The 19926-nt window shown below is 33.9% G+C and overlaps 3 protein-coding genes and 1 non-coding gene across 6 annotated transcripts; 2 read left to right on the top strand and 2 right to left on the bottom strand.

The window, feature by feature from the left end:
* Nucleotides 1-3351: 3351 nt before the first annotated feature.
* Nucleotides 3352-5330, bottom strand: LOC107425167 (uncharacterized). 2 transcript variants are annotated; one of them, XM_016035115.4, is made up of 6 exons: nucleotides 4867-5330; nucleotides 4687-4728; nucleotides 4439-4554; nucleotides 4181-4286; nucleotides 3700-3753; nucleotides 3352-3595 (listed from the first exon to the last, which is right to left on the bottom strand). In XM_016035115.4, the coding sequence occupies exons 1-6, from the start codon at nucleotides 5176-5178 to the stop codon at nucleotides 3440-3442; spliced, it is 786 nt and encodes a 261-aa protein (XP_015890601.3). In that variant the 5' UTR covers nucleotides 5179-5330; the 3' UTR covers nucleotides 3352-3439. The 2 variants fall into 2 exon arrangements, with proteins under 2 accessions (XP_015890601.3, XP_024932263.3); XM_025076495.3 differs by lacking the exons at nucleotides 3352-3595; nucleotides 3700-3753 and adding an exon at nucleotides 3893-4083.
* Nucleotides 5331-5466: 136 nt separating this feature from the next.
* Nucleotides 5467-11093, bottom strand: LOC107425166 (ubiquitin carboxyl-terminal hydrolase 17). Of its 2 annotated transcripts, none has more exons than XM_016035113.4 (11): nucleotides 10365-11093; nucleotides 8349-9468; nucleotides 8158-8246; nucleotides 7980-8065; nucleotides 7733-7895; nucleotides 7520-7634; nucleotides 7246-7403; nucleotides 6801-6885; nucleotides 6498-6710; nucleotides 6334-6395; nucleotides 5467-6252 (listed from the first exon to the last, which is right to left on the bottom strand). In XM_016035113.4, the coding sequence occupies exons 1-11, from the start codon at nucleotides 10637-10639 to the stop codon at nucleotides 5595-5597; spliced, it is 3024 nt and encodes a 1007-aa protein (XP_015890599.3). In that variant the 5' UTR covers nucleotides 10640-11093; the 3' UTR covers nucleotides 5467-5594. The 2 variants fall into 2 exon arrangements, with proteins under 2 accessions (XP_015890599.3, XP_048334907.2); XM_048478950.2 differs by lacking the exon at nucleotides 10365-11093 and adding an exon at nucleotides 9943-10259.
* Nucleotides 11094-16746: 5653 nt separating this feature from the next.
* TRNAS-GCU (transfer RNA serine (anticodon GCU)) lies at nucleotides 16747-16828 on the top strand. Its single transcript has one exon. It is a non-coding gene; the product is annotated as a tRNA-Ser (tRNA).
* A 1215-nt stretch (nucleotides 16829-18043) lies between these two features.
* LOC107425169 (mitochondrial uncoupling protein 5) lies at nucleotides 18044-19413 on the top strand. Its single transcript, XM_016035117.4, has one exon. It carries the CDS (start codon nucleotides 18415-18417, stop codon nucleotides 19387-19389), a length of 975 nt encoding a protein of 324 aa, XP_015890603.3. The 5' UTR covers nucleotides 18044-18414; the 3' UTR covers nucleotides 19390-19413.
* Nucleotides 19414-19926: the final 513 nt, after the last annotated feature.

Genomic DNA, 19926 nt, shown 5'->3' on the forward strand with positions numbered 1-19926 from the left:
AATACAGTTTAGTACAATTTTAAGTAAATTGATCAAAAAGTGTTATATATATATATATATATATATATATGTTCATATGTCATTATAGAAGATTGTAGTTTAACATAAGGAAACTGATTCATTTTTCCTATTTATAAGTTTAAAAGTTAAAATTTAAATTTTGTTAAACTTTATTATTGTATCGGATCATCTTATATTGTATATCCGCATGGCATTGGATTTCAATTTTATTCCTATGATACCGGCAAAAAGCATTTCTTTTTATTTAAAAAATATATTTTAATAGGTCGTATTGTATTATGACAATTAATGAGTTTTTTGTAAATGACTTTTCTTAACAAACTGTAAGATCACCTTTGATTCTTATATTGAATCGCGGTGAAAATGAAAAATACCTAAAATATTGTGTTCCAAACAAATTGCACAAAAAAAAAATAATAATAATAATCCGAAGCATCATGTGAATAAAGTAGTTATAAATTTCAACAACAAATGGGGTAAATTTATTTTACCAATAATGTTACGGACACCAGCTAAATTATAATTTTATAATTGATGTGACAACTACAAATGATATTATTTTATTTTATTGGCATTTATCGAGTTTGATATCATATGAATTGCTAAATGGTTTAAGATCTTCTGTGCTTTATCATATCAGTATTTCGATTTCCATGCGGGCCAATTTATTTTTGGTTCTGCAATACCATTTTCTCCTTTCATCAGCTTCTATTATTGTTGTGAAAAAATCTCTAGGAGCAATGTAAAGATTCATTATAGATTATAATAATTGGCATGTTAATTAATTAAAGATCTAATAAGATCATATTAATTTTTAATTGAGCATAATGATCATGATGATTTCTCCTATCAATTAATGTCCCTTTTTGCATTGCGTATGAGAGAAAATCAAGATCTCTCTCTCTCTCTCTCGTTAGATGGTTTCGGGTTCCCATTAATTTGCTCTGCCCATCAATAACTGAAAGGTTTGGATGATATATATATATATATATATATAATTTTTTTTTGCAAATGGAAAAGTGAAACTTAGTCCAAATTAATTAAATATTTTTACATTATTTATCATATTAATTAATAAATAAAATTGATAAGCAAATTGATTTTTTTATTATTAGTTGATTTTTATGATTTTTATAAAAATATTTTCGTATTAGGTGTAAAGTTTATTTTTTATTATTTATAAAAAATAATTTTTCTAATTTTTGACAAAATGTATTGCGAGCATATTTATGGGATTTTGCATTGTTACTCCCTCAAGCTCAGCTGGTAGCATCCTCCTTCACGTGCACTGCTTGTGCATTTTCATCACATATAATACAAATCTGGAAACAAAATTATAGTTTAGGAGATAAAATGTCAAAAATAAAATTTAAGAATTATCATGCAAAAACAAATATAGTTTTGTGGGGGTGTTTTCAGTGCCACCAATTACTTTTAGGTCCTGTTTGGTGAGTGAGATAAGGATTGAAATTGGAATTATTTAATTCTAATCCTATGGTTGAGTCAGTTGTTAATAATAGGATTAAAAAAAATCCTGATTGACAAAATAGTCATCCTCATATGGGATAAAATTATCCCATATAAAATGATTGGATAAAGTTTAGCATCCTCTTTCATGTAATTTGCTTGTGCTCTTTCATCACATATGACCCAAAACTAAAAAAGATCATAGTTTAGAGGGTAAAAAAATTTAGGGATCATCATGCAAAAACAAATATAGTTTTGTGGGGGTGTCATTAGTGTCACCAATTATCCTTAGGCCAAGTTTAGTGGGTGAGATGAGGTTTGAAATTGAAATTATTTAATCACAATTTTATATTTGATCCAGTAGTTGTAGGATTAAAAAATTATGCTTTGCAAAATAATCATCCTCATATGAGATAAAAGTATATCGTATAAAATAATGGAATAAAGTTATCCCATCATGATTTGCTTTGTGATATCCGAATTTTTTTATTTCTTTTTATTAAATCTATGTTTTTTCATTTTTTTAGCAGTATCAAAATTTTTTTCTTCCTTTTATCCATGTTTTACTTGGTCATTTACACTTGTTTACAATAGGCTGTGAGGAAGTGAATTTTCATCTATTGTTCTTCCCATTTCTTTTTTTTTTTTTTTTTTTTGGCTTAAAATTGTTCTTCCCATTTCCTCTTTTATCTTTAGGGTTCATTTGATAGTGTCTCTACATTCATTGGACTTATTATTAATGTAGCATCCTTATTACAGTTTTTTTTTTTTTAATGAATAAAATTTATCAACGGGAATATAATTTGTACCACAAAATATTTAGAATTTATGATCCCCAATAGAGCTAGTTTAATAATTTCTCTCCCATTCCAGTATGTCAAACCTATATATAAATGTGAATAACTTATCAACTGAATCAGTCTCATTTGATAAATTAAAAATTAAATGTGAATAACTTATCAATTAAATTAATTTAAAAATATTAACTAGTTAAAAAATATTAAATAAGAACTTCTGGTTGGTCAGGTTTTATGTACCTATTATCTTCAAATAAGTAGTCAAATAAGTAGACAAAGAGCCAATAAAGCATTAAAAAAAATTAATAATTGCAAAAATGATCGCCTCAGAATTTATATGGCAGTGTCAGGCCTCAGTTTGACATTAATTCCATTCTCGTTTGTATTTCAGCAGGCTACTGTTACATAAAAATAATATTATATTTCAAGTGGAAGGAGTTTCATTTCTTTGGAATTTAGTTATTTATTTATATCACTAAGTCTCGGTATTATTTAGATAGCCATTTTTATTGTTGATACATTAGACCATCATAAATATACATTGTTATATGCAGTAAAGTAATCTTCCATGGTTACTTTTCATAGCCCTTTATGATTTTCCATCTATAATTTCCATATCATAAATATCATAGAAGTAAGAAGTAGTTTTCAAGAGGCAAGAAAAAAAATAAATATATATATATATATACATATATGACTGAGAGTTTTATCAGCAAAAACGCAAACCAATGAGCAGTTAAAGAATAATCATTCGTCATCAAGCCAAGAGTTCGCACATAAACTTGACTTTCTATACCAAGAACAAGCAAACAGCGCAAGATTACAGCTAAATACAAACTCATAAAAAAAAAAGAGTTGTAAAATTTTCAGTAAATTGAAGATTGTTGTGTATACAAAACATAATCAGGTGAACAGAACCTTTCAGATATATGTTAATAGGTCAAGTTGTTACGTTAATAACTGATTAAATTTTTGCAAGTGACTATTCTTAAATAATTTGTAAGGCCATTTGTGGATTCTATGTGCACATTTGCTGTTAGCTGTAGCTATCGATCACCCCAGAACAAGAAAACAAATGGAAAATTGTTACATATCATAATGGATTCAGAAGTGTGGGCAACTCTGCACACCGAATGGACAAGAAATAGCCACTTCTATTTGTAGAACACTAATTCTCGGCTACAGTTATTTTTGATCGCATCCTCTAATTTCTCAACGCAGTCAAATTCAACTTTGAAACTAATCATGGTAATACCATCTTTACCAGTTTCATAATCTTGGGTGATATCTTCAGCTTTGAAGGATTGAAGCTGTCAATGAAATACAAAACATTAACTCAATGGAAAAACTAATTACTCCACACCTTGTTAACTTCAGAGTTGAACATTGTGCATATGTAATTGTAAATGGTCACCTGATGATATAGTGCACCCAAAAGGTCAAAAGGAACTTCCACACCCATCCGAACCTACAATGACCGAACATTCCTATGAAAGCTATGAATGACAGAAAAATGACAAATTTCTTAGGAGCATCAGTTCAAAGTAATTGAAAATGATCCAGACATGACACATACAGAACTTGAATATATGTATATGTATACATAGAGAGAGAGAGAGAGAGAGAGAGAGAGAGAGAGAGAGAGAGAGAGAGAGAGAGATAATTAGCTTCCGAAGTCTGGAAATATAAAACACATCAAAATCTGAGAATTTTTATAAGAAATGCAACCTCCTTTTAATTATATTGGCAAAGGTTGCAAAGGCAGGAGCACATATGGGAGTTTCTCCTGTTGTGGTTCCTTATGCATTAAAAGGCACATGTTGAAGCCACTTGGACACCCCAAGCTGATCAAAAGCAAAAAGGCATTAACAGCTCAAGTGGGGAAGACTTAATACCTTGGATTTTATTAGACAAGTTGGGGCATTTCTCAAGCATTCTGAAGCAACTCCTCCATAAGCCCTGACCAATCCCCCAGTGCCTAATTTGATACCTCCAAAATACCTGCAAAAATATATAAATCATGAGAAAATATTCTTCTTAGAAAAATGCAAGATTCCACAAAAATCCAACAAAACGAAGAGTATTATATATAGCTCGTATATTTCAAGGGCATATTCTTATTCTGCAAAAAGAAATTCAGAAAAATATATTACCTGATGACAACCACCATAACTCTGTCAATCCCAGAAGAAACAATGGCAGAGTGTATTGGTTTTCCAGCAGTGCCCGATGGTTCACCATCATCATTGGACCGAAATTGATCTCCAACCTGAGTCAGAGCAAGAACCGATCTCCATAATCAGTAAATTTGAGGAGAAAAACACGAAACGCCCCCTATTGATTCCAAAAAAAAAAGAGAAAAATGCCCCAACCCATCCCCCAATGATTCCCACGTACGTACCTTGTAAGCCCAACAATTATGAGTAGCACGCGAATCTCTAACCTAAAAGAGGGGAAAAGAAAAAATGGAATTTAAACCAATTATTAGGCAAAATAATCAATTCAGCATTTCCAAAGGGTCTTAAGTAAAATAAATAAATCAATTAATTAAAGATCGAAACTTTAATTAAAAAGAGACTACTCTGGAGAGGAAGGAAAAGGCGGATTGCTCATCGGAGATTGGACCGGCTATGGCGATGAATTTGCTCTTCTTGATTTCCTTCTCGAATGTCACTATCTCTTTGATGGTCGTGAACGCACCGCCACCGCTGCCGCCGCTACTGCTGCTGGCGGTTGTGGCCATGGCTCTCCTGGCTGCTGCCCCACTGCCCAAGAATGAGGATGAGGCGGAGATACGAATTCTGTAATGGTGCTTAATCACCCCTAGCTTGTGAAAATGGTGCTGGTACTGGTGGCAACCTCTGGGTATTGTTATTGCCACCGGCATGGGCATCACCGATATTCATTCACTCTCCACCCTCCTCTGCCTCCATTAACGCAGCTTTTACTGCTTATGTCGACCTTGGGTATTAACGATAATACACACCTCAACGCTGTCGTTTCGTTTTAAATGTAGTGTGTGACTGTGTGCAGATAAGTTTTCATTTTAACTCCTGTTTTCTATGCTGCTTACATTTTTTTTTTTCCTCTTCAGCCAAATTGCGGTTCAATTTATATCCACCATTCATAATCGTCGACAAATTTCTTATTGGTTTGGCACTACATGTTTTTACACAGGAAAAAAATAAATACATATATATATATATATATATATTTGACAGATTTCATTCATTATATGATTAAATATATAAACCTACAACCAAATCAGCTCAAACCTCAATAAAATGTTTGAGATGATCTTTCTCCGTTTCATCTTCTAAATGGTACACCATACTTTACATCAAATGGGTTACCCCAAAAATCTTGCTCCAAATCATTTTCTCTACTGCTACACCTCTCAATGTAGCTGGTTGACTTCCTACGGCTTTTACTTGGGTCAGTATACAAAATTGACAAGCTTCCTTCCCCTTCTAAATCCTCTCTGGAGCAGCTTATGCTCTCCCGGTGTTGCAGCCTCCTCCAGGCATCATTCTCTCCTTTTAAATCTGAATTGAAGTTTGAATGACCATATCTACTGTACCAGTTGGTTCCTACTTCACCAAATATATAGTCGGTGAAGTCATCTGTGCTGGCCGAGTCCTTGGAGCTCACATTGCTGCAAGAACTTGCATCCGAGCTGCTTAAAAGGGATGAACTCTCGCTTGATGATGAATCCGCAAAAGGAACTTTGTACATTGAGTTTAATCTCCAATCATATGGATCTAATGATGAGTCACCAGCAGGACCATTCATAGTCATCGAATAAGAGTGTCTACTGAGCTTCTGTTGAAGTGCAGAAGAATCTGTGCTAGATTTTGACTTGGGTTTTGAAAGACTGGATGGAACTGCTTCCAAATTCCTTCTCTTAAGCTTCCCAACAAGAGGAGCCATATTGCTACCTCGCAATGCCGGGGGACGAGGAGAGTGCCTAATGTTGAAAAGCTTGAAGTTCTTACTAAGAGTAAATAGAAACTAAAAGGTGAGGCAATGAACTTCACATTCGTATTACCTTGCATAAAAAAGCATGTATGCCCTTTCCAATAAGACTCTCTCCAATTCCACTGATTCTACCTACAGAACAATAAACACCACAAATCATGTCAAAATATCCATACTATAACCAGAAGCCCACACTAATCAATATTCACATCTATAGGAGATAATTGATCATACCGTGCTATCATCAATCTTGAACCACTTCCCCTGAATATTCTTTACATAGCAAACATAATGACCCGAAAACGTTGCATTCATGATATCCAAGTGCACCACCACAGCATAAAGATTATACACTGCAGATTTATCACTAGTTACATTCATATATGAAGCCATGTTGAGAACCTCAGGGAACCGAACTGACTTATTCAGCTTCTCAAAGTTACCAGACTGCAGTTAGAGATAGTGAAACAGGTATTAACATTCAATATTACATAAAGAGCATAAGTTCAAACTTTATAGTCCATGTTAAAGAATTACCTGAAATCGCTTCAGCACAATTGTAAGTATATTAGGTGCCTCCAGTACTGTCAACTTCTTTTTGGCTTTTTGATAAGATTTGCATCTTGATGGAGATCAAAAAATATAGAAAAAATCAGGACTCAGAAGAATAACAAAGAAAAGTGACATGAAACTCGCAAGGATCAGAAGACCTCACCTAAAATCTGATAGAAATGTAAAAAGAATTGCCTTGGATAGTTAAAGAGGTGGGACAAATTGCCAAAACAATGCAAAGAAGAGCACTGGAATAACTTTACTCTCAATTTATTTATTTAAAAAAAAAAAAAAAAAATGAAGCAGCACATGAAAACGAAGGCATAAAAGCCAATCAACTTGAACCAAATTGTTTGAACAGAGTAAAGAATTTGTTTGAACATGCAACCAACAATTCGAGATAAGAAGCAAAACTAGTAAACAATCCAACCTGCAGCAGTAGTACTTGTTATCCCGATCCAAAACTTCACTAGCTGTAAATTGTGCAAGAGCCTCTTCAAGAGTTCCAATTTCTCCATCTATTTCAACAGTAAGGTCCATCATCTGTTCACATCGCTCAGATTTGCCAAGGCACTTCAGGCACTTTATCTAGGAATTCAAATAACAGACCACTATTACCAACAAATGACTTAACTTTTGAAAGGTGACAAAAAACACTCTACAAATATGAACCTCGACCTAAAAAAAATAAAGCCAGAAGCAACCTTTGATCCTAGATAACCTCCAAAAGTCATGCCTACAAGGGTTGTTTCTTCTGCTGAAGGACCCTTAGCACCAGCTTCGTCAAGGAAAACAGATTGCATTGTATCAACAGCATACCTGCATTCTTAGTAACTGATTACACAGTATACATTTGAAGGGCAAGAAAATAAATTTTACATACTACATTTGTTCAGCTAAGTTTTTAGCGGGCTCACCTTAAAAATTCATGGGCATCTTCTTCCCTACCATGACCAAGATGACCTCCAATTTTATGTATTTTGGATAATATCCTAATTGGGGATAGTGGAGACTTTCCTTCCCTTGCCTTTAGGATAAGATGTTCAAACTCACAGATAAAACACCACTCCTCCTTTCGACCTATAAATAGGAAACTAATGTAAAGTGAGAAAGGCATCAACCAAAATGGCTCAAGCAATATAGGAGACATGAAGAGAAACTTGCAGGTTTTGGAGTGGAGCCCTTGAAGAAAATAAGAAGTAAGAGGTCTAGTGAATGCCAAACACTGGAGCACAGCATTAGCATAACAGCTGCAGAATTCAAAGATTATCCTAATATTAGCACAAGACATGAAAAGTCTGCGTGTCAATGTCTAATGAGTTTAGAGACCTCTCCACCTCACCTGTTCCCACAATTTGTTAGACCAAATGGCCAAAGAACCATCTTTTCATTAGAGAACAGTTTTATGAACAGCTCATACGGAAAAATTACCTGACACAACAAAGCAACAAATAACATCAAAGCCAAAGTTATAAAAGGTTCAGATTTAGCATTATGGTAAGCAAGAAAAATATGTTATGCTTTGAAAAGAACCTTATATCTTCCAGCAATCTCATTTTCATGACCTGTCATATTGCCTTTCAATTGTTTAGAGGCTCTAAACTGTTGTACAACTTTCCGCATGGATGTTTTTAAGCCATTTTGTGCCAAGCTAGCGCTACTGCCAATTTTAGCCGGCAAGGCATGATAACCATCACTTTTCGCAGATTTGGAAGTGGAAGCAAAATGTCCACCAATAGTTGAAGATGGCTGATCACCAGAAGCACTATCTGAGAAAGATCTATTCTCTTTACAGTCAAATAGCCTTGAACTATCCCTCCCATCATTAGATGAAGAGTTCCTTGGCTTAGCAGCATCTGTAGTCAACTTTTCAGCTGGACCAGTTCCTTTGGCCACCTTCTTACTGCCTAAATTTACAGACTGGACATCATCAGGTTTGACTGTCTTGGCTTTGATAAACTGCGATGTAGACTTGATCTTCTCATCACTATGACTGGGTTCCAGGTTTTTTAATTTATTTGAGCAGGATATAGAATCAACAGGCTCCACTAATCTAGCACACTCTTTGGTTGGTAATATTCTTACTCTGGTCTCATTGATGCTGGCCACAGTCCCAAGCAGATCAGGAGCGCTACCACTAAGAAGAGGTCTCTTTGATCTGTCTGAAGGGCCAGAACCATTGGACAAACCATTACCATAAGGCTTAACTTTAGCATCATAATCTATCACCAAATTTTTAGATTTATTTTCTATCTCAAAATTATTACTATATCGGGACTTAACTTCACCACCGAAGTCTCTTCTCTCTTCAAACGGCACTGTGACAATTGAAGGTTGACATTCAAACTGCACTCCCGTCTCATTGATGCTGGCCATAGTTTCAAGCAGATCAGGAGAGCTACCATCAAGAAGAGGTTTCTTTGATCTATCAGAAATGCCAGAACTATTAGATGAACCATCACCACAAGGCTTAACTTTAGCATCGTCACCTATCACCAAAATGCTAGATTCATTTTCTATCTCAAAATCATTACTATATTGGGAGTCTGCTCCACCACTGAAGTCACTCCTCTCTTCAAACTGCATGGCAATTGAAGATTGACATTCATCCTTATGACCTCGTCTCCAGTGAATGATTTGACACTTACCAGAACTACAAGAAAATACTAAAAGTCAATAAAGGGAATAAATTTAGTTATTGTTTAATTATTATAAAATAAAAAAAGAATGGAAAAGCATCCCTTTTAGGTCTACCCAAAAGCCACATACAATGCAGTTCAATCTTGACCCCAAAACATCAACGGTTCTTCCCTTAAATAAGAGTTTTTCAATAGTGCTAATAGAATGCAAAAACAAAAACAAGTAATAGAATTTGGCAATGAGAAACTAATATGATAAGAGTACTCTTTTAACCCCACATATATTCCCAAACAAAAATTTTCTCTAAGCAACAAAGGACTAGCACCGTAGGGCACATCTAACCGGAAACTCCTCTAAGTCAGGGAGTTGTAATCCATTTGATACACACTATCAACCCATTTGACCGAGAATCAAATATGGTTACATGTTAGCATTTTGACCCCCCCAAAAAAAATAATAATAAAAAAAAGAAATTTAGATATTTTACCATTCTATTAATACAAGGCCTGGTTGACTTTCAGCTTAGCATCAACGAAAGGAGGAACATGAGAATAGATATATATATATATATATATATCAATGCAAGTAATTATATATTTTTTTGGCAGTTGAAATGACTTACAAAAACCTCACTTTGCATAAAAAGCTAAAATGGGTTGAAATTCGATCAATCAAGTTGTTCATGATTGATTCAACTGCTTCCAATGTAGCACAAAATTATAAAAATTGTAACTTGCACGTACTCTCCAGAAACCCATTGAACCAACAAAAAGAACCAACTAAACCCATGCCCCCACCCAAAACACAAAAAAAAAGAAAAAAAAAAAAAAAAAAAAAAGAAACACAAAATACGGAAGTAATTATATCAGCAAAGAAAGAAAAACTCAAAAGCACCAAGCTGGAACGAACCAGTATCTCACAGCCTTGCACTGAGAGCACCGCATGGTGGTGGGGAAATAACATATAGCGCATTGAAAAGGCCGAGGAGGGAGAGGTACAGAAGCATATAAAGAGGTAGCTTCGACCTCCGCCATGGCAGCCTCGTCCGAAGCCATTGCCACCAATCTCATAATCTCCTCCTTCTTAGCCACAGCATTCCTCCACTTTCGACGAATTACAAGAAAAACAACCAAGAATGACCCAACTAATAGACCATAAGGCCCTACAATTCCAGGGACTAACATTTATCCGGCGCCGAGGATCGATCCAGAACAGAGAAACCCTAGGATCCGAATTTTGCTATACATAGATTCGTTAGTCGTCTGACGGTGTTGGTGACAGCGGTTGCGACGGCAATCCAAGGTGCGTGACGGCGCGTGGTGACAAACCACGGCGGAGGAACAGAAGGTTAAAAACAAAATATAAAAAAATCAGTGGAAAACGATTGACAGAATGGGGAATTTGAAATGGCAGTGATGGTAAAAATGGTAATGGTGGTGACGATACAATCCGAGCATCTGGATTAGCCTGAAGATTTTGGGCGAAGCTGTCCGTGAGTGCGTGACCGAGAGAGAGAGAGAGAGAAGAGAGAGATTGCGACACAGAGAAAGAGAGACAGAGAGAACTGGAATATTGTTCCAGGTGTCGTTTTCTTATTTGTCAATATGTATTTGAGTATTATTTCACCAAATTTTGTTAATGTTATTTGCACGGATGGAAAAGTACCTCCCACCACCACAGTAATTAAATTTCTATATTTCCTTGAATACCCTTTACCCAACATGCAAGTACCTGAAAATGAATCCAAAGAGCTTTTGTCTACCCCTCCAAACTTTAATTTCTTGACCAATTCTTTGTGAATGAATATAAAATTAAAAATAATTTTTGCAATTAGCTGAAAAAATTAGAATGAAAATAAAAAAACGAAAACTTACATATTTCTAAAGTTTGAAAGGGTAAAATGGGAATGGTATGAAAATCTTGTGGAAAAAACCTTTAGTGGCAATAACGCCACCGGGTCCTTACCAACCTGGGACTGGGAGTGGAAAGTATAAATAAAAGCATCTTGATCCGATTCTCTTACTTTCCTGTTATAAAAATATTAAAAAAAAAATGAATGTAATAATTATATTATGAAATCTACCTTTAGCTTCTTTTATAACCTCATCAAATTGTTAATTATTGGCATCATAATTATTCCTCTCTTGACTTCAAAAAAAAGAATTTCTTAAATTTCTTCAAATTCCTTCCAAAAACAATTAGAAATTTCACTTTCTCTATGTTTTTAATAGTGTTTCTTTTATTTCTATGTTTTATTTGTAAACCAAACCGAAAAAAAAAAAAATATTGGAATCCAATGTGAGTTTTATATTCTATTATGTGGAATCTAACATTTTTTTATTTTATTTTCTGAAATGCACACAATTTTTGGACAGAAAAGGAACATTATGATTTTCATTTTTATTTTTTTGTTTTTTTGAAGAAGGCATATTATGAGTTACTATGAATTGAATCAAGGTATAATTGTTTAAAAAGATTATGACAAATATCTTGTACATTTAATATTCCTTAATTCATACCCACGTATTTTTCCCAACAAAGATCTGGAAATATTCTTTTTCTTATTGCATAAGTTTAATTCTTCCCCATGGACAGCACAATGAATTGCTCCAAACCGAAGGCACTTTTAATGCGCTATAATTTTCTTACTATTCTATTTGTCCTCCGTTTATTTTAAACATATCATGAAAAAAAAAAGTTAGTTATATGATAAAAAAAAATGTTATGTTATCTAAATTAAAAATTACATACTGAAAAAGGTGATTCATTTTTGGATTACTAAATCATACATTAGCTGTGAATGAGTAAGATCAATTAGTATCACAAAAAATAATAATAATAATAATAATAATAGAGGTCAATTAAAAAATTAATATAAAAAAAGTAGAGGTCAAGTAAATTTAAAAAAAAAATGAATTCAAAATTTTGAACTCTACTTTACATTTTGTCAATAATAATAATGCACATTTACATCGTAATTGTATTCTTTTCTTTTTGATAAAAATCATAATTGTATGCGCTATAATTTTCTTACTATTCTATTTGTCCTCCGTTCATTTTAAACATATCATGAAAAAAAGTTAGTTATATGATTAAAAAAAAAATGATATGTCATCTTAATTAAAAATTAACGGTTATTCATTTTTGGATTACTAAATCATACATTAGCTTTGCATGAGTAAGATCAATTAGTATAAAAACAAAAAAATAGACGCCAATTAAAAAAATTAATATAAAAAAAGTAGAGGTCAAGTAAATTTAAAAAAAATAATGAACTCAAAATTTTGAACTCTACTTTATATTTTGTCAATAATGATAATAATAATAATAATAATAATAATAATGAACATTTACATCATAATTGTATTCGTTTCTTTTTGATAAAAATCATAATTGTATTCGTTGAATTACTTTTAAGGGTGCTATATGCATACTGTTGATTGGATCGTGGAAATAGTTCATAAAAACTTAGAATTTGCAGATTTAATTATCATTATCTTGTAAATTTTAGGGAATAATTTATTTTTACTCTAATTTCTCAAAAAAAAAAAAATCTAGAAACGGACAATTGGAACTTTAAACTTTTATTAGAAAAAAAATTGTGGTATTTGCTCCTATATTATCCCTATATAATCTTTTTGTATATTTGTATGCTTGGTCTAATGGTATAATCGTTAAAAAAAATATTTTTGGATCATGAGTTTGACTAAATTTAAGTGAAATCTTCCTCACTTTTAGTTTATAATATATTAGGATCCCAAAGTACTAATACCATTATCAACAATAAAGCATTCCTTCATCAAAGAATCTGTGGAATTCTTTTGAGAGAGTCGCACTTCGAGATGAATAATATGAATAGCACCACCGGAAAAACCACAACCAACAGCAAATTTACAAGCTTCTTGAATTTTCTTAAGCTTAAGAGCTAACGATGAGGATTGGTTAGGAATTTTCTTGGCCATAGCACACATTAATTCTCCCTTATGATTAGGAATGACAACCCTTATGCCCGAAAATAACAAGTCAGACAGAAAAGCATCATCTACATTAATCTTTATAGTCTCAAAAAGAGGTAACTGCTAGGATTGTTGCAAACGGTACTTCGGATCCTGTTATATATGTATGACCATCTAGGTATCTTTGAAACTCATGATACAAGTCCTTAAAAATTTAATTGGCAGTTTCAACAAGACCCCTATGTAAACAAGAATTATGTTGAAATCAGATTGCCCAACACAAAATCCCCCCAATTATTCCATTTTCACAATTGAAATAGAGTTAAAAACAAACATACATAGCTCAACAAACAACTCAAAATGGATGGTTTTTAATAAAAAAAAAAAAAGTTCTTTTTCCAATTCTAAAATAATTGTACACAATATCATCTTTTATACACTATCATTTAAATATGTAAAAAATAAAAAATAACTTTATATAATTTTTTTAATATCTAAAATACCCACAATTTATAGAGTTCTAATTAAGCCAAAAAATATTTTTTTTCTACAAATCAATTAATCATTCCACGAAAATGTTTCACAACGTTTTTGGATGAAACTAATAGTCATGCAAATTCCACAAAGTTTTTTTTTTTTTTTTCGATTATACTACTTTTGGGCAATGGAAATAAATTTTATTAGAGTGTTCAATTTCAAAATTATAAAGGTCTCTAAAGATATTCAGTCATATATTTCTAAACACACTTTAAATGTTTAATCACATATTTTTAAACATTTTTGAAATATTTCTATCTGAAAACGTTCAGTTGCATACATTTAAATATGCATTTGAGATGTTCAATCGTATACTTCTAAATACATCTAAGATATTCATATCTAAAAACGTTCAATCGTATACTTCTAAATATATTTAAGATGTTTAATCGCATATTTCTGAAGATATTTGAAATGCTCAATATTATATTTCTGTATACAAATATATTTAATTAGTAAATGTCTTTAATACTAATTTTAAATGGGATAAAAATATGAATTTATAATAGGACTGTATGAAGTTCATTTGATAGTGTAATTAGAATTTTTCTTTTAATAAAGAATACAAACCAGTTAGCTTCCAAACCTCTTGAGCATAATCACAAAACTAAATCGCATGTTATAAGTCCTCCAATAAACCACAACAAAAGCACTAAGCCTCTAATATAATGTTATGCATACAAAGATTCACATTGCAAGGTAAAATATCATGAGAGACCCTCCATAACAAGAATTTATTTTGTTTGGAACACATAATCTCCACAAAACCTGCCGCCAAGAAATTCCAAGTTTGCTACTTGATCCGCTAAAACAATTTGTAAAAGAACCTTGCTGCTTTTTTGCCATAGAACGTACCCAATATGCTGATCTAAAAGAAAAAGCTCCAAATTTTGAGATAAACCATGCCAAGCGATCTTCAACACCATGACCACTAATTGGACGAGATAAAATATCCAAAGTTTTAGTGACAAAAAAATGGTTCTGCACCAAAAAGGCATCCCAACACCCTGAAGCCATAATAAGCTCTAATACCTTGTGTCAACCCCCAAAGTAGGAGTAGATAGAGGAGTAAAAGAGTGAGCTTGCCTCAACCACTTATCCCTAAAAATACTAACACTCCTCCCGTTTCTTATCATCTAAACAGAACCCGGATCAAGTAATTGCCACCCCCATAACAAGCCCTCCACAAGAGAGACAACCAAGTCACACAAGGAGCCTTCAGAAAGTTTGGAGTGGGAAAATAACATGGCTTAAGTATACAAGCAGCAAAACAGTATGGCTTCATAATTCTCCAACCTTTCGCAAGAAAAGCTTGATTAAAGAACTCTCTTTGATTAGCAAGCATTTTGAAAGTCAGTAAGCATTTTGAAACTAAGACCTCTCTTTGATTTGGGTTAACATAGAACTTCCTAATGCAGCCAATGTAAACCTTTCTTATTCTTGCTACCACCCCACCAAAATCGACTCATTAGGCTCTGAATGTTTGATGGTAAATCCACCAAAAGATTAAAACAACTCATGGAATAAACTTGAATAGAGTCATCACTTTCAGAAGAATTTCTTTCCCTCCATAAGAAAATATCTGCTCTTCAACCCTTGAAGCTTCTTCTAAACTTGATTTTTTAAGAGCTGGAAAATGACTTTTTTTTTTTTTTTTCAAACTATCCAAGAAAGCAGGTTAACCAAGATATGTATCACAAGTTGAACTACAATTAATTCCCAAAAGTCGTTTGATATCTAATTGAGCACTACTAGGAGTATTAGGGCTAAAAGAACAGTAGGCTTATGAAAGTTAACATGTTGACTTGAGGCAAAAGCATACTAATAAAATCTGCTTAATATACCGAGCCTCACTAATATTGGTCTTAGAGAATAGCAAACCGTCATATGCAAATAGGAGATTGGAAACCAAAGGAGCTGACCGATCCATTTCAATACCAAAGATGCATTTAGCCAAAAAAATCTCTATTCAGAAGAGTTGTATGACCTTCAGTACAGATCAAAAACAAGAAAGGTGATAAAGGATTACCTCGTGGAAGTCCCCAACCCGGGATTGAAAAAATTAGAGGCAATGTTTTGTAGTTTCAAAAGTATTATTAATCTTTTCAGCTTTAAAAGATTAATCTTCCTCCCTCATTATTTCATTTATACCACTTGAGTTAATATCGTTTACACTTATCATAGAAGATGTAGATAATCATTTAAAAATATATGGACGTTTTTATAAATAAATCATACTTTAGGAAGTGTATCTGAAATTAGCCCATTATATTAATTATAGAAATTCATAATTGATATTGTCTATTATTGTTTTTATTGAAATTTTTACAAGATTTTTTTATTTTTATTTTCTATCTTTGGTCTAAATTATTATATACTTTGATGCCACAATAACCATGCTACGCAAGCTACATCTTGCGCAGAAGTTTGTAAAACACCATTAGAATAATTATTATATACTCTAATTTGTTGAGGCATACCTCATACACAGTTCATATATGTGATTCGTCAATTATGTTGGCTTTTGTAGAAAATATATCTATATATATATATATATATATATATGCTGGCTTAAATTTCACAAAAATTCGTGCCATGGACAAAATATCCTAGTACAAAAGAAGGGATTCCCTCATGGAGTAAAGTTAGAATAAAATGAATTTCAATGTACCATTTGACGGATATAAAGATGGGATGCGAATGGATGAGAATATTTGTTTTTTTAAAAAAACAGAAATGGTACGACCAACTTTGTTAAATAATATAATCATATCTATTGAGGCCACTAATATCCATCTGTCGCTTTGGCCGAGTGGTTAAGGCGTGTGCCTGCTAAGTACATGGGGTTTCCCCGCGAGAGTTCGAATCTCTCAGGCGACGAAATTTTTTTAAAAATTTTCAAATAAATAATTTGACCACTCCGTCTTTTTTGGAAGACCGACCAACAAGGTCATCGACCTCCCCCAAATCAGACCTTTCAATCAAAGGCTTCAAGCATATGACCTTTAACTCGGTCTTGGGCGACTCAGTCAGTTGTCACCCTTTAGAATTAGAATTCTCCACTGTCTAATTGACAGACGACACGTGTTGGGTATTTGGCATACCAAAAAGGCCATAAATGGGAATCGAAATCAAGAATGGTATTTGGTCCCAATGAGTAGCCATTTTGAACTTCAAATCCTTTCCAAAAAAATAAATAAATAAATGCAACTTTCATGCAAATTCAACACCTCCCCCCAAGACTTTTATAAGCATAAATCAATGCCTTTGCAGATTACAAAAATCTCCCCCTCTTCTTCCATAATAATCACATATTTAATGCCCACCAAAATCCAGCTTTACATATCACATTATTTTATATATGACTATTGAGATTAAACAAGTTAAAACACAGCTAAAACATTGACTAATAATCAAATTTTTACTGGCTTTCCATTTGGCAGCAAACTTACATCATCATTGAATTAATCATCTTGATTTTAAATCATTATTAATAAACAAATAAAAAGAGCTACCTGTTGGACAAAATGAGTATCTAATCTTCTTCTTTCAATATGATTTTATATATATATCAAAACTGTTGAGATTCAGATTCACGATCATCAAACAAGTGTTTAAAAACAATTAATAAATCATGCAAAAAAAATTTTAGAAGATCACTATAACTCGTTTAAGTTTGCAAGAGCAATTACCAAAGCAAGAGGGAACCACATATTCTGACTTGGAAACTAGGATTCCAATCAAGTTGGAAGAGTAAGAACGATAGCTGTATTTTCTGTTCACACAAAGATACGAGCAATAAATAAATAAATAAACGTCTCGAAAATTATTAATAAGCTAAAAGGCTTGTGGTGAGCTCAAGCCAGCAGAGCCACCGTTAGTGACTTTAAAAAGTCCAAGCTTGAAACTCTCCAGAAAGTTTATAAAGTGGTACACGGATTTTAGACTAAACGATAAAATAGAATAGTAGGACCCAACATTCGCGTAAAATTGGAGGGGTTTTGTCTTAGTTTTCTCACTGTTTTTCGCGTTAAAAAGTAACCAATTTTCCTGCTACTTTCCTTGGACCAAAGCTTGCCCTCTATAAATTCCCTTCGTTTCCTTTCTCAAAAACCATTCTTCATTTTCTCATTGGTTTTCTCAAAGAAAAAAACATACACACAATAGCATATGTCTCAGAGGGCCAACGTTCCTCACTCTTCTTCCATAGCCTTCGGCCTCCATTCTCATCTCCTGGTCTCCAGTGAGATGAACCCAAACTCCAACTGGTCTTCTTGTTTTCATTGATTTAAAAATCTCTCTCTCTCTCTCTTTCTGCTTAATTTAGCATTTCTGTCTTCCAATATTTTCTAATCCTAATTAACATTAACTTCTAGACTCTGACAATTATATTCCATTCTTTTCCATTTGTACCACCACCAATTTTTTTTTTTCTTTTGTTTTGTTCCTGAGAAAAAAATTCAGAGATGGGTGTGAAAGGCTTTGTTGAAGGAGGCATAGCATCGATCGTCGCTGGGTGTTCAACTCACCCTCTTGATCTCATCAAGGTCCGTATGCAGCTCCAGGGTGAAACCCACGCGCCGAAACCGACTCCGGCGACGGTTCAGAATCTCCGTCCGGCTCTCGCTTTCCACAACACCTCCGTCGCAGCCGGTGGTTCCATCCACATCCCTCCACCGGCGGCGCGTGTCGGTCCAATCGCCGTCGGAGTCCGCATTGTCCAACAAGAAGGAGTCGCCGCCTTATTCTCCGGTGTCTCCGCCACCATCCTCCGTCAGTCGCTTTACTCCACCACCAGAATGGGCCTCTACGACATACTCAAACAAAAATGGACAGACCCGAATACCCGAACCATGCCGCTCACGAGCAAGATAACGGCGGGTTTGATAGCTGGCGCGATCGGTGCGGCTGTGGGAAACCCAGCCGACGTAGCCATGGTGCGAATGCAAGCCGACGGGAGGCTGCCGCTGGATCAGCGCCGGAACTACAAGAGCGTGGTGGACGCCATAACCCGGATGGCTCGCCAAGAAGGCGTCATGAGCTTGTGGCGCGGGTCATCGCTGACGGTGAACCGAGCCATGCTGGTGACGGCTTCTCAGTTGGCGTCTTACGATCAGGTGAAGGAGTTGATTCTGGAAAAGGGGGTGATGAAGGACGGGCTGGGGACCCACGTGACGGCTAGCTTCACGGCGGGGTTCGTGGCTGCGGTGGCGTCGAACCCTGTGGACGTGATCAAGACCCGGGTGATGAACATGAAGGTCCAGCCCGGTGAGGCTCCGCCGTACACGGGTGCTCTGGACTGCGCTTTGAAGACGGTTCGGGCGGAAGGTCCCATGGCTCTGTATAAGGGGTTTATTCCGACCATCTCCAGGCAGGGTCCTTTCACTATCGTCCTGTTTGTGACTCTGGAACAGGTCCGCAAGGTGTTGAAGGATTTCTGAAGATGATGATGATGATGATGATGATGAAAAACAGCATTAAGTTTGAATCTTTTTTTTTTATTATTATTAGTTTTTAAAATATAAATGTTCCTTGAAAATGGGAAGAGAATTCACAAGCAAATATTTTAATTTTGGCTGATGTTTTATTTATTTGCTTGTATTTTCTTCTACTATGTTATCATTATTATCATTATGATCGTTATGGGTTATGACATAATATGAAGAACGATTATTCCTGAAAATCTTTTTTTCCTAATTAAATATTTATTGATATGACATAATATGAAGAACGATTATTCCTGAAAATCTTTTTTTCATAATTAAATATTTATTTTTAATGTTTGTGATTTAAGTTTATCAAAACACAAAAAATAAAAAACCTCACATATTTTAACAAAATCATAAAATATTGAGAAGTATATAAATTCTTTTATTCCGGAATTAATGTTTTATTCTCATATAATTTATTTGAATTTAGTATTACCAAAAACAGAAATTTCCCTTCTTTTTTCTTTCCCTTACATATATAATTTTTTT

The sequence above is a fragment of the Ziziphus jujuba genome, chromosome 7 (assembly GCF_031755915.1).
Source record: "Ziziphus jujuba cultivar Dongzao chromosome 7, ASM3175591v1".
NCBI lineage: Eukaryota > Viridiplantae > Streptophyta > Magnoliopsida > Rosales > Rhamnaceae > Ziziphus > Ziziphus jujuba.

Excerpts from the sequence above, each read along its gene's own strand:
- LOC107425169 (XM_016035117.4), top strand. The coding sequence starts at position 18,415 with ATGGGTGTGAAAGGCTTTGTTGAAGGAGGCATAGCATCGATCGTCGCT.
- LOC107425166 (XM_016035113.4), bottom strand. The coding sequence starts at position 10,639 with ATGTTAGTCCCTGGAATTGTAGGGCCTTATGGTCTATTAGTTGGGTCA. Across the intron at positions 7,635-7,732 it reads GATGCCCATGAATTTTTAAG|GTATGCTGTTGATACAATGC; the intron begins GTGAGCCCGCTA and ends CTAAGAATGCAG. Across the intron at positions 7,404-7,519 it reads GAGGTTATCTAGGATCAAAG|ATAAAGTGCCTGAAGTGCCT; the intron begins GTTGCTTCTGGC and ends TTGAATTCCTAG.
- LOC107425167 (XM_016035115.4), bottom strand. The coding sequence starts at position 5,178 with ATGCCCATGCCGGTGGCAATAACAATACCCAGAGGTTGCCACCAGTAC. Across the intron at positions 4,729-4,866 it reads CCTTTTCCTTCCTCTCCAGA|GTTAGAGATTCGCGTGCTAC; the intron begins GTAGTCTCTTTT and ends CCCCTCTTTTAG. Across the intron at positions 4,555-4,686 it reads ATAATTGTTGGGCTTACAAG|GTTGGAGATCAATTTCGGTC; the intron begins GTACGTACGTGG and ends GCTCTGACTCAG.